We start from the raw sequence: 13,891 nt of genomic DNA, 5'->3' as shown, positions 1-13,891 counted from the left end.
TAATAATACCATTTATGAAGTGTAGAGAATCCAGAAATGTGTAAGTTACTAGAGGATCTCCTTGTCTATTGAGGGAAGACAGAAAATACCATGATAGGTACCCCAACACCATCGAGTCTGGGTCTCAGTCTTGAGCAGGCAGTTTCACCCTTCCATGTACGTAAGAGCATACTTACTTAGAATCTCCCTCATAAGTTGTAGTAAGGATGAAATGAAATAACATGCCTAAAGCACTTACCAATTTGCTGCTATTATTCTGATATAGTGTCATAATTATTATACTAGAAATATGTATAAATGTGTGAGACTTGAATTGGAGTAGTGGTAACAGAAATTGAAGAGGAGAGGATGAATTTAAAAGGGAGAGTCGATAAGATTTTTGGTAACTTCTGGAATGTGAAGGGAAAGACAGACATCAGCCTTTATGCCAAAATTTCTAGCTTGAAAAAAGTCAGCTGGGAAATGTCGTTGAGTTTGAGGTGCTGCAGTGAGTATAGGTAATCAGACCACAACCGTGGGAGCCTCCTCATTTCTTGGTGACCTTTGGAGAACAAAAGTGATATAAAGAGTCTGTGGAAATTATTTTGAGAATTGGATCAGATCTGAGTGGGAGTCAGTGCATAAAGACAATGAAATTGTGGTTTTCCAAATTCTCATACTGTATTCTTATTTTCTATCTCAGAAACCATCAGAATAGACTTGAATTTGGAGTTGGTGATAAAATTTGTTGTACCAAGAATGCATATCTCTCAGAGTTACTCCCTGAAAATACCTTCAACAGTCAACACAATAATGAATTAAAAGCTAGTGGTGAAGACTTTAATGGTGGTACTCCTGGTTTTGCTAAAAATAAGCATGACTTTGAAAGTGGTACTCGACTCTGCAATGGAGAAATATTTTTTATAACAGCGGTAGGTGATAACAGAAAAATAGTACCTTTTTACCTATGAGGGATAGATTTGGTTTTCTTTTTATTGCCTGAGGATTGATTCAGAATCTAATCATATGAGAGCTGACATTTTTCTTCCATAATTTTTTGTTAAGAACTTTTGGCTTTGTATCCATGAGGAATCTTGATTTGTAGTTTTCCAGTGACATCTTTTCTGATTTTATGAGGCCAACTAATTCTGGCCTCATAAAATTAGTTGGGAAATGTTCCTTTCTCTTACATTTTCTGGGAGACTTTGTGAAGAAACACATTTTTAATAAGTTTGAAGTGCTCAAGTAACAAAACCAAGGGACAAATGACACACTTATTATGTTTTACAAAGCAGCATTTCCTTGGTTGCTGCTTAAATACAGAAGCTATAGAAGTGGTCTCCTTGAATTTTCCCTCATTGTATAAACACCTTGGTAAACTTAAAGTTTATTCTTAAAATTTGTAAAGAAAAGTGAACTCTTTGCCAAAAATATATGCAGACTTATACAGTCACTGCAAGAAGTAAAATGTATAGTCTTCAGAGCAAGAACAGCAATACAGACTGTTCTCCAAAGAGTCAAATGAAGGTTAAATTTCAATGACCAAAAACATCCACACTTATGTTTATTAAAATATTTGGGTGTGTCTGTATTCAGTTGGTGCTCAAGCATAGATTTTAAGCTCTTTGAAATTCTTAACAATGATTCATGCTGTTTTATTTATAAGGTGGCATTTTATGTTCAATCCCAAATAGACCTTTGCAGAGTACGTATTTGAAAACATAAAGAGCAGTTATTTGTTTTGGTGACAGGATAAAACTGATGTAACTTTTGGAAAGAAAAGATTTTTGACCATTAATAATATGGCTGGCCTGGAAGTAACTGTGGATTTTGGGAAACTAATGCAATATTGTCACATAAAACATGCATGGGCAAGAACGATTCATACTTTTCAGGTAAGAGTGGACTTTTATAAAGTGATTTACATAGCTTGCCAAGATGGAGTACATTGCATTGTTTTCTTCCTAATTTTTATTGCTTTTATTATTTTTTAAATTAGTAAACAAAATACACAGTAGCACAGAAACTACTGTATAGACGCTAACGTTTTGCTCGTTCTGCTTCAGAGCTCTCTATATTTTCCAGATCTAAGACACTGTAGTTAAAGCCTCATTCTGCAGGTGTTCCTCCTCCTTCTCCCAGGGGGAGGGATCAGGACTGGGAGGACTGAATTTCCCCCTTGCTCTGTCTCCAATGTCACTTGGCATGGCACTCTTACTTCAGTTCAGTTCAGTCGCTCAGTCGTGTCCAACTCTTTGCGACCCCATGAATCGCAGCACGCTAGGCCTCCCTGTCCATCACCAACTCCTGGAGTTCACTCAGACTCACGTCCATCGAGTCGGTGATGCCATCCAACCATCTCATCCTCTGTCGTCCCCTTCTCCTCCTGCTCGCAATCCTTCCCAGCATCAGGGTCTTTTCCATTGAGTCAACTCTTCGCATGAGGTGGCTAAAGTATTGGAGTTTTAGCTTCAGCATCAATCCTTCCAGTGAACACCCAGGACTGATCTCCTATAGAATGGACTGGTTGGATCTCCTTGCAGTCCAAGGGACTCTCAAGAGTCTTCTCCAACACCACAGTTCAAAAGCTTCAATTCTTCGGCACTCAGCTTTCTTCACAATCCAACTCTCACATCCATACATGACCACAGGAAAAACCATAGCCTTGACTAGATGGACCTTTGTTGGCAAAATGACGTCCCTGCTTTTTAGTATGCTGTCTAGGTTGGTCATAATTTTCCTTCCAAGGAGTAAGCGTCTTTCAATTTCATGGCTACAGTCACCATCTGCACTGATTTTGGAGCCCAGAAAAACAAAGTCAGCCACTGTTTCCACTGTTTCCCCATCTATCTGCCATGAAGTGATGGGACCAGATGCCACGATCTTAGTCTTCTGAATGTTGAGCTTTAAGCCAACTTTTTCACTCTCCACTTTCACTTTCATCAAGAGGCTTTTTAGCTCCTCTTCACTTTCTGCCATAAGGGTGGTGTCATCTGCATATCTGAGGTGATTGATATTTCTCCTGGCAACCTTGATTCCAGCTAGTGCTTCATCCAGTCCAGCCTTTCTCATGATGTACTCTGCATATAAGTTAAATAAGCAGGGTGACAGTATACAGCCTTGACATACTCTTTTTCCTATTTGGAACCAGTCTGTTGTTCCATGTCCAGTTCTAACTGTTGCTTACTGACCGGCATACAGGTTTCTCAAGAGACAGGTCAGGTCGTCTAGTATTCCCATCTCTTTCAGAATTTTCCACAGTTTATTGTGATCCACACAGTCAAAGGCTTTGGCATAGTCAATAAAGCAGAAATAGATGTTTTTCTGGAACTCTCTTGTTTTTTTGATGATCCAGCGGATGTTGGCAATTTGATCTCTGGTTCCTCTGCCTTTTCTAAAACCAGCTTGAACATCTGGAAGTTCTGTAGGAGCCATATTAAGGAGTTAGGACTTTTTTGAGAGCCCAGGGAGCCATTAATGGGTTTTAAGCAAAATCTGATGTGGCTGGGTTTGCATTTAACAGATGTGACTGCTTGGAGGACAGTGTGTTGTAGTAATGTGGGTACGGGGAGACTGATTACGAAGCTGTTAAATTTTTCTCAGTGAGACTTATAGGATACTTAAGAACTCAGCTAAGTTTAGGTAGACATTTACCTGTTTAGGAAAACACAATATAAAGTACAAGGGCAGGGTGTTGGTTCTGTATATCTGGCAAATGTATTTAGTTTTTGTAGAAATAAGGATCATTTAAATTCATTTCTGAGATTCAGCAGCATTAGAAGGAAATGTTTATCAAACTTTTGAGCTTCCCTTGTAGCTCAGTCGGTAAAGAATCTGCCTGCAGTGCAGGAGACCTGGGTTCTATCCCTAAATTGGGAAGATCCCCTGGAGAAGGAAATGGCAGCCCACTCTAGTATTCTTGCCTGGAAAATCTCATGGACACAGGAACCTGGTAGGCTGCAGTCCAGGGGGTCGCGAAGGCACAACTGAGCAACTAACACTAAGCCATAATCTGAAGTGTTGATTCAAACTCTCTGTGTCCAGGAAGGTGGAAGTGTTTGGTGTGTACAGGGTTTGTTTTTAAGTGCAAATCTGTATTTTCTACATGCTTCATCTTGTTCTTTGTCTTTCCACGATTCCTCTTTCAGCAGAGGAATGTGGGAGCATTGGGAGAGAGAATGGTTCCAACCCTTTCTTAGTCTACATTGGCACTGAAAACATAGGGATTAAGGATAGCCACAGTTTGATATTGTTTTCTTGAAATTGTTTTCTCACAGTTACTTGGTGACATTGGGCATTTTTCTGGCCTATACAGTTCTTGGTTGGCTAAACCCCCACATCAAAGGTTTGTTGTTCTAGTTTGTTTATTTTGATAAACATATCAATAATAAATGGTTCAACATCAGAAAAATACGGAAAATGGAAGGAAAAAAAAAATCCATAGGTTTAACAGACTGGTTACATTTTTGGTAGAATTTCCTTCCTGTTTCATTTATCTTGTTTTTGTTACATATTTATGTTCACTTTGTATTTTTTAGATCAGAATAATTTTATTTTGTGTTACATGGTTGATCATTTTTATACATGTCTCTAGTTTTTAAAAATCTTGTTATATTGTAAAGCATCTTTGATATTTGCAACATATATAGACACTTGATGTAGAAAAATATGTTCACCTATATTTATTTATCTGTTGTCCTGTTACTGGATATTTCAGGTGTGTGCTTTTGTTCTATAAGTAACATACATAAAGCCCATACGGCCATTCCAAATCCTTTTATTAGGGAAGCTTTAGCACTGCATGCATTTTGAAGTGTATTGCTGGGTTTCTGCAAACCAGTTGTGGGTCTCTGACACCTAAACTTAGCAGCATAGTTGGAAAATGGGAATTCTGGGATAATTAATAAAATGGAACACCTCAGGGGGATTCATCTGAGTACCCTGGCCGGGTTGAATGTGCTTGAGAGCACTTGGAGGACTTGTCTCCTTTCTACCTTTGTTGACTGTCCGGGAAGTAAACCCACTGTGCAGTAGTAAGACTGCCCCATGCATTCTTTCCTCTCAGGGGTCGGAGGAGAAGACAGTTGTGTACGTGGTGGGGAAGGCGGGCCGCCAGCACTGGCAGCACGTGTATACCGCCGTGACCCGGGGCCGCTGCAGAGTGTACGTCATCGCAGAGGAGTCTCAGCTTCGGAGTGCCATCACGAGAAAGAGCGTTCCTAGGAAAACTCGTTTAAAACATTTTCTGCAAAACAAACTTTCCAGGAGCTGTACGTCTCCAGCAGAGTTTGCTTCCTCATCAAAGAATCCTGAAGATAGCAGGGGACCCAGCACACAGCCGCCAGCATCTCCACTGTCTACAGTCACAGCTGACACGGTGACAAATGACAGCCCCGGAAGTGGGGACCCTGTGGCTGATGACACGCTGCTTGCCTTTGCTGAAGGATGGGAATTATCTTCACATGATGAAGTGGATGCAACTAAGGATCCGTCACAACTGAGAGGGTCCAAAAGAACATGTTGCTTGCATGATGCTGAAAGTCCAAGCAAAATTCTTATGGTAGGACTGATATTCAGGTTTTATTTAAATATTGCTGGCCTCAGTGTGCTTATAAATGACTGTGTATTCTTATTACTGCTACACAGTGCTGCAGGACTCACAGAGCAACTGTTGCTCTCACGTCTGTCAGATTTCCATTCTGCTTCTATATCCAGTTGAATCTTAGTTTGATCTTGGTTGGATGTTGCTCCCTCTGCTTGAGGCTGGCACTCTGGATAGTGTTGATGGATTGATGAGTGGGGCTGGCACGCCAGGAGGATCTTCCTAATCTTCCGTCACCTTCTTTGCTCATCTTCCTCATCACCTTCCCCTCCCTTCCATAGGTGTGGTCTCACTTTGTTCCCCACAGCTCCATTGAAGTGGCTGGTCCCAGTCATCTTGCCAACTTCAGAGGTCTTTCCTTAGGTCTCATTCTGGACTTTTCCCCCGACAGTCCATATTTTTAACTGCAATTGCTATTTCCATGTTTCCTTCTCTTGGTTTCAGTGTTCCCTGATTTAATACTTCCTCTCTGTCTCTGGCTCATCTTCCCTTCATTTCTTCACTCCTTTTCTTCTCCTTCTCGGACCAGAGACATCTTTCCAAGGTTCAGTTCTCTTTTCCCTTGAGAACTGATCTTGTTCTCAGTTTTAGCTGTTTAGCTTCTGCATTAGTGATTTGTTCAGCAAATAGTTTTCAGCTGTCAGCTACATTCCAGGCACTGGGAATTCATGCCTAGGTGGCTCGTGGTGGAGATGGACAGGCTGTGTAAGAAACTTGGTGTTTCAGTAAGTGTTTCACCAAGTTAAGTGTTTCACTGAGTGCTGTTAATGCTGAAAGTGAAAGTGAAGTCACTCAGTCGTGCCCGACTCTTTGCAGCCCCGTGAACTGCAGCCTACCAGGCTTCTCCGTCCATGGGATTCTCCAGGCAAGAGTACTGGAGTGGGTTAATGAACCACCCTCCTAACCACCCCCCGCCCTCAAAATCTATGTATTTGTTCCTAGAGATTGACTTTCTGGAGCCCCAGCCCAGCCTCTTCTTCTCTTTCCTAACTTCTCCATTTTAAACATTTTTCCGTTTTCCCAGTTGAAATCTTGGAGTCTCGAGATTTGCATTGCTTTCACCCTTTACCTCCAGATAGTTGCTGGGTTTATTGCAAAATATGTCTCTTGGGGATTTCTTCCATCTCATTAAGTCTGTGCTGTTTTAGATCTTGACCTTCTTGGATGATTGCTGACCTGGCTGCCTTCCCTTCTCTTGTTCCCATTCTGCTGATGTACCCTGCACCTTGTTACCAGATGCACCCCCTAAGTGCTGAGCTCATCCCTTTGTTCAGAAGCCTTCAGTGGCTCCTTAGGACCTGCTGTGTAAATTCCACGTGCTGTAGCCCAGCATTTGAGGCTTTTCTCTGTTTGATTCCATCTTTCCCAACATCATTTCTTTTCCCACTATTCCTTTTTTACTTTTGTTTTTGTCACTCTAATCTCTACCACATTCAACCAAACTTATTCATGTCCCTTCCTTTTGGATTTTGTTCTGCAACTTGGCTTGGATGCCCCCTTCTCTCTGCATCCCCTCATTCAGCATTTAGAAAAAAAAACGGTAGCTCTTCTGTTGGTCACTGATCTAAGTGATCTAGAGGGGAAAAAAGCACGTTCTTGGCTTCATGGCCATTACGTTGTACCATTTGTTCAAAGGCAACCCATACCAGAGAAAATAAAATTTCCAGAGTAAGAAGGATCCTATAAAGAAGATACAGGTGGTGAGGTAGGCAGTGGTCAGGAGGGGTTAAAGGGGCAGGAGGTGGTCCTGGGCTCTGATGGTCTGGTAAGTCCTCTCTGAGGAGGTGATGTGTGAGCTGAGCACTAAAAGATGCAAATACGCCAGCCAGGTGGGGCTCCAAGGAAGAGTGTCCCAGGCAGAGGGTGTAGAAGATGCAAGGCCTGAAAAGGAATGACTTCATTAGAAGAGGAAGAGAGGCCTAGTGAGAAAGAGAGAGCATGTGATGTTAAAGAGAGAGGCAGAACCACGGAAGGCAGCTAGGATTTCATTCTACTTGCAGTGGGAATCCATTGCTGGGCTTTTAGCAAAGGTGTAATACCATCTAATGTATGCTTGACAACCACCCCTCCAGCTGCTGTGGAGAGTGACCTGGGGAAAGGAAGGTGGAAGCGAGAAGACCAGTCATCCCAGGGAGAGCAGTGAAAGAGCAGGGAGGGGGATGGAAAGTGGTTGGATTTTTTTTTCCTTTAATTTGGCTGTACCGTACAGTATGTGGGATCTCAGTTCCCACAGGGAGCAGAGAACAGACTCGTGGCCCCTGCATTGGAAGTGCTGAGTCTTAACCATTGGACTGCTTGGGAAGTCCCCAGTGGTTGGAGTCTTGATACCCATTGAAGATGGGGTCTGTCTGACTTGTTGATTGGATGTGAAGGAGTAAAACAAACAGTAACCCAGGATGATTCCTCGATTTCTGCCTGAAGCAACTTGGTGAATTGTATTGCCGTTTCTTGAGATAGGAAAGACATGAGGACAACTGGGTTTGGGGAAATGAAGAGATCTCTTTTGACATGTTGTGTTTAGGTTATCAATTAGACGTATATGTGGATTCATTGAGAAAGGCAGTGGCTGGTAGAGAAGTTTAGAGCCTCAGGGTGGGTTAGGAAGTTGTTCAGTCGTTAAGTCACGTCTGACTCTTTGGTAAGCCCATAGACTGTAGCCCGCCAGGCTCCTCTGTCCATGGGATTTCCCAGGCAAGAATACTGGAGTGGGTTGCTATTTCCTTCTCCAGGCAACCTTTCCGACCCAGGGATTGAACCCATGTCTCCTGCATTGGCAGGTGGATTCTTGACCACCGAGCCACCAGGAACGCCCAGAATGTCCAGTTAGGAGTCATTAGCATATAATGGTGGACTAACTTGAGGAGACACCACAGGTAGAAGAGACTTTAAGGCTTTTTTTGGTTGGATACTCCTGACTTTCAGAGAGCTGGCGGAGGAGACTGAAAAGAAGTGTGAGTGAGAGAGAAGGGAGACTGGTGGGGGGGAGGGGACGAAAGCCTGCCCAGAGTGACTTGGTCAGGGACTAGGAGGTGAGGAGCAAAGGGCAAGTAGGGGCAGGGCTCTAGAGGGAGGCTGCTATGGAGAGGAGCAGAGAGGTAGGTGGTGTGTGGATGGAGGACTCATGGCCAAGGAAGGATTTATTGGCTTATTTATTTTGGGAGGATCCTGGGGTATTAACAGAATGGTTCAATGGAAGACAGGAAATTCGTGATTGAGAGAGGGGATCATTGCAGGCATGGAGCCCTGAAGTGGGTGAGATGGGGACAGTCCAGAGCATGAGCAGGCAGGGCTGGCAACAGGGGCTCCTCCTTCCATGGCACTTGAAGGGAAGGAGTGCAGTGCGTTGTTGGGTTGTGTGGAGGCAAGGTGAGGCAGTTCTTGTCGGGTTGCCTTCTCCCATCCTTCCTCTTTCCCTCGCAGAGTCCAGCTCCGTTTCTGGTTTGTTCCTGAAGTGGCTGCGGCACAGTGCGTCTCCTGTGCTGCGCTGGGAGCCGCCGTCTGCTCGACTCTTGAGGACAGCGTCTGTGTCACATGATTGCTCATCACATGATAACACTGTAAAAATGCACAGCGATTAAAATATAAACTGAGTATGGCAGGGAAGCCTCTTGTAAAAAAAAGAAATCAGACCTCCAGCATCTTCTTTCAGGTTCAGGCTCAAAGCCGTACTTGTTCTGGTAGTGCTCCCTCCTTGCTTTAAGAATTCCTTTGAGAATCACTTTTAGAGACAGTAGGAGATCCTTTTGAATGTTTATAAGGGAAGCAAACTTCTACTGAGACCTCTTTTGGTTTTTAGAAAGAATCCAAAATCATTTGTTTCCTAGTTTTAGAAGTTGGACGATCCAAGTCGGTGATGCTGTTTCGTGTAAAAAAGATGGGATTGTAAATTACTTCCAAATGTAGTTCTTACACAAGCGTAAGAATTGCTTTATGTGCCAGCAGCAGACTTGTTAAGGGTGAGTCTTTAGGCTTCCAGCATGGTGACAGTTATAAGAAGGGGCTGCTGTGGGAACTCAGAGGAGAAAGTGTCAATGTAACCTGCCTTTACCAGGCTGAGCTCTAAAGGAAACTTCTCTACTTCTGAGCCCACATGGATGTGAGATCTTCAAAAATTCTCAAACAGGGTGCCCCACAAAAGGGTCTCTAAGGCATATTAGACAACAACAGGTATGGAATAGTGTGGGTGGAACACGGCATACAAATGAGAAGTTGAGCTGAGGACACTTGGGAAAGAGACCAAGGTCTTCTAAAAACATTGTATATTCTACTGATTGCAGTGGAGAGCACTGGAAGCATTTTAAAAGCTCTGTGAATTGAAATTTATGAAGCTGACTTTGCAGTTCAGTGGATATGGTTAGGGAGAGACTAGGGGCTGAGTTCCCAGCAAAAAGATGATTTCAGTAGGTTGGGCAAAATGACTAGGTTCTCAAGAGGTAGTAGAGATGCTAAGGGATAGAGTCAGTGGACATAATGGACAGTTGTATGTAAGGTTGAGCCTCAGGATGATTCCTAGACTTCGGCCTTGGACATCTGGGTGGCTCCAAATAACATTAACCAGAATTGGGAAAACAGGCCAAAGGACAGGTTTTGTGTGGAAAGTGATGAAAGTGGACATAGCAGAAAAAATATTTTTTTCTTCTTCTTCAAAGTAGTAAGATCACTGCTGATAACTTTCATTCGGTGTGCATGCTCAGTCGCTAAGTTGTGTCCAACTCTTCGCGGCCCCATGGACTGTATCCTGCTAGGCTCCTCTGTCCCTGGGATTTTCCAGGCAAGACTACTGGAGTTGCCATTTCCTCCTCCAGGGAGTCTTCCTGACCCAGGGATCGAACCCAAGCCTCCTCGGTCTCCTGCTTTGGCAGGTGGATTCATCACCACTGAGCCACCTGGGAAGCCTTTGTTTCATTCTGTACTCGAGATCAACTCGGCTGAGATCGAATTTCCGTCTCAGCTACAAATACTTAAGAAAACAAAACAAAACTGTGTTACCTCATACAGAGACCCTGGGATAAATAAAGCTTTTGACCTGGAGCAGAAAGCAGGCAATTCCAAGGAAAGAAAGAATCTTTTTCTACAAGTTTCTGCTTTTTATTTCTTAGCACCAATGTTGGAGGGAGGAATTACGGTTTGTATGATGGTGCAAAGAAAAACTGGCAGCACTATTTATCTTCAGTTTTGAGCTTGCCAAGGCTTCTAAGCTGCGGGGGAGGGTAGCGTCACAAAAGGTCTGTGAACACAGAGAGTGACGGTAGGGGCTGCCCAGCGCTGGCTGTTAGCACTGCATGATGGCCGCAGCATCAACAAAGTTGTCTCTGTGAAAAGGATCAGTTTCTCACATGCTTTGCCAGACGTATGTGGCATTTGCAAGAATCCCTAGAAACAAGGAAACTAGAATTCAAGCATCAGGACTGATAAATTAAGGACTTCTCATGTTTTATAATAATATACTTTCAGGTGCATCGAGATGTGTCATTTGTAAAAGATCGAATTCAATGACAAGGGCTGCCCACATTCTCATCCTTCATATTCACATTGCTGCCTAAGAGCCAAGTCTTTAAATTCTACATATACCAATGACTGAAATGCCCAAGCCCCTCCCTTCTAGATGAAAACGTTTGCTTTTTCATCGATTCATAGCTCTGAGTTTTTAAAAGAATCTTCAAAGAAAATTTGACCTGTTTTTTTCTTCTTCTTCTTTTGCCTAGCCTCCCACCACCGAACAAAAAAAGCGGGGGGACAAAAACGAACCTTAAAAACATATATGTAAAATACTGCTAAATTTTATCTGTTTAAAGCATTGCTTTCCAGAATTTTTTGAAAGCAAATGACATTTTCACTTTAAAAAAAAGTTAGGAAAGATGTCCTGTAGTCCCTGAATAAAGATAGTCCTTGTATTCCTCAGGGTTCCTTAGAGAAACAGAACCAATAGGGTGTGTGTCTATATCTGTCTATCTAATCTGTCTAATCTATCTTTTGGGATTTATTTTAAGGAGTTCGCTGATGCCATTGTGAGGGCTGGTGATGGTAGAGTCCAAAATGTGCAGGTAGGCTGGCCGAGAGGACACTCAGAGAAGAGTTAATTTCATGGTGCTCTACAGCAGAATCCCTTCTTCCTTGGGGGAGATCAGTTTTTTCTGTTTAGGCTTTGATTGGATAAAGCCCACCTATGGACACTTTGGAGGGTAACCTATTTTACTTGGTCTACTGATTTAACTGTTAGTCTCAAGTAAAAAATACTTCCTCAGAAACATGTAGAACAGTATTTGGCCAAATATTTGGGTACTGTGGCTTAGCCACATTGACACATAAAATTAACTACCACAGTTCTCTAAACTGAACAGATTTAGCAAGATGAATGAATTTAATTTTATTTTTCTCTTTCTCTGCAGTGAAGCTTTTCTGTGACTGTACTGGTCCATTGACTAGTGCTTGGGAATACTAATAGTGCCAAGACTGCACTTACGTAATTGCAGCGTTTCAACTTAACTACACCTATGGCTGGCATCATGGACGGGCATCCTGGGCAGTCGGTCATACAGGGCTTCCTGCTTAGAAGGAACCCTATGCTTGCAATGTTCTCTGCTTGTCATCCTGAAATTCCTAATTTTTGAACAAGGGGCCCACATTTTAATATTTTTTAAATTATGTATGTGTTTGGCCGTGTCAGGTCTTTGTTGCTGTGTGCGAGCTTTCTCTAGCTGTGGCAAACGGGGGCTACTCCGTGTTGCCATGCCTGGGCTTCTCGTGTTCTCTTGTTGCAGACCACAGGCTCTAGGCACGTGGGCTTCAGTAGCTGTGGCTCACAGGCATAGTTGCCCTGTGGCATCTTCCCAGACCATAGCTTGCACCCATGTCCTCTGCACTGGTGGGTGGATTCCCATCCACTATACTACCAGGGAAGTCCACCCACATTTTACTTCTCCACTGCACTGTGGACCCTGTCCACACTTTTAGAAGTTAGATATATGTACTTATTCAGCAAATAGTCACTTCTGTATGCCAGTCCTGGAGGTGGAGACTGGGGTTTTCACAGTAAGCCTAAGCAGAATGACCACTGATTGTTCTGGTGTGCTCAAGAAGTGGGGAAAATGTATGAAGTTCCTGCGAAGCAGTCAGAGGGAATAGAAGTACATAGGGTAGACCAACTACATTTCTATAAAACTAATGGTATTTTTATTGTTCCAACAGGTGGAAGAGTCATCTCCACAAGTGTCTTCTAAGCTTCAGAATCTGAGACTAAATAGTTTAACCCCCAGGCAACTTTTCAAATCCACAAATAATCAAGAAACTTAGTTTTACTTCAGACTGCTCAAAGTAATTGTCTGTTTTTTCCATTCAATACAAAATGAAATCATGGCTTCAAAGGATTAAGACAAAAGAGGACGTCTGTTAATGAGTTCTATTTTAAGGTATTTGTATTAGCAACTGTTTTCAATTTATTCATCAAAGAAAATCTTAATGATACTGACCTCTGTCATCAGGAGAACTGGTAGCACTGGTCATATATGACGGAAAGATATGTTATATATGTATTTTTAAAAACTCTGTACTTCCGTGTTCAGTTGCTCAGCTGTGTCTGACTCTTTGCAGCCCCATGGACTGTATATCCTGCTAGGCTCTTCTGCCCGTGGAATTTTAAAAGTGTTTTAAAATTGTTTTATTTTTAGAATAATGCCTTATTAACTTCCATCATCATTGTGGGTGATCTTTGCTAATGGGTTGAAGCAATGGTAAAGATAAACTAATTACATCTCTTAAATTGTTAGCACAGATTCTAGGGTATTTTGTGTAAACTGGTCACCTCACAAGGTTGCCACTTGCTCTATCACTGCTGCCTGGTTCTCGTAGGTACACTTTCCTAGAAATTCCTTCTGAGCAGGAATTTCGTTGGTTTTTGTATAATTTAAGATATAATATGCATCATGTTGGTTTAATACTTCTATATTGCAATATTACCACTGTAGCATTAACATGTCTATCATGTCACGCAGTTATTATTGTTTTAAAAATATTCCACTTTGAAGATATTTTTTCTCTCAGAGTGATTCAATTTTTTTTTTGAGAGTTTTCTATATTTCCCTTCTCCAATGGAATTATACAATATATGGTCCCTTGTTACTGACTTCTTTGACTTAGAATAATGTTTTCAGACTTCATCCACATTTTAACATGTAACAGTGCTTCATCTGTCTCTCAAGATTAAAAAAAAAATGATGTGCAAAGAACTAGCATTATTTCTTTTATTGGCTATGTATGTCTTGGATAATCCATTCAAGGAGTATCACTCCAACCAACTTGATGAAGCCTATA

The 13,891-nt window shown here is 42.2% G+C and overlaps 1 protein-coding gene across 1 annotated transcript in view; it reads left to right on the top strand.

Moving 5' to 3' along the window:
* Positions 1-12,874, top strand: part of HELB (DNA helicase B) — a 35,815-nt gene extending 22,941 nt beyond the window's left edge. Inside the window, exons 10-13 of the mRNA XM_052641198.1 lie at positions 683-911; positions 1,731-1,874; positions 5,045-5,539; positions 12,770-12,874. Coding sequence (XP_052497158.1) covers positions 683-911; positions 1,731-1,874; positions 5,045-5,539; positions 12,770-12,874 — 973 coding nt within the window. The remainder of the gene's footprint in view (positions 1-682; positions 912-1,730; positions 1,875-5,044; positions 5,540-12,769) is intronic.
* Positions 12,875-13,891: the final 1,017 nt, after the last annotated feature.

This window comes from Budorcas taxicolor, chromosome 5, assembly GCF_023091745.1.
Source record: "Budorcas taxicolor isolate Tak-1 chromosome 5, Takin1.1, whole genome shotgun sequence".
Taxonomy (NCBI): domain Eukaryota; kingdom Metazoa; phylum Chordata; class Mammalia; order Artiodactyla; family Bovidae; genus Budorcas; species Budorcas taxicolor.
The sequence above is the reverse complement of the archived record's forward strand: the minus strand, read 5'-3'. Positions and strand labels throughout refer to the sequence as shown.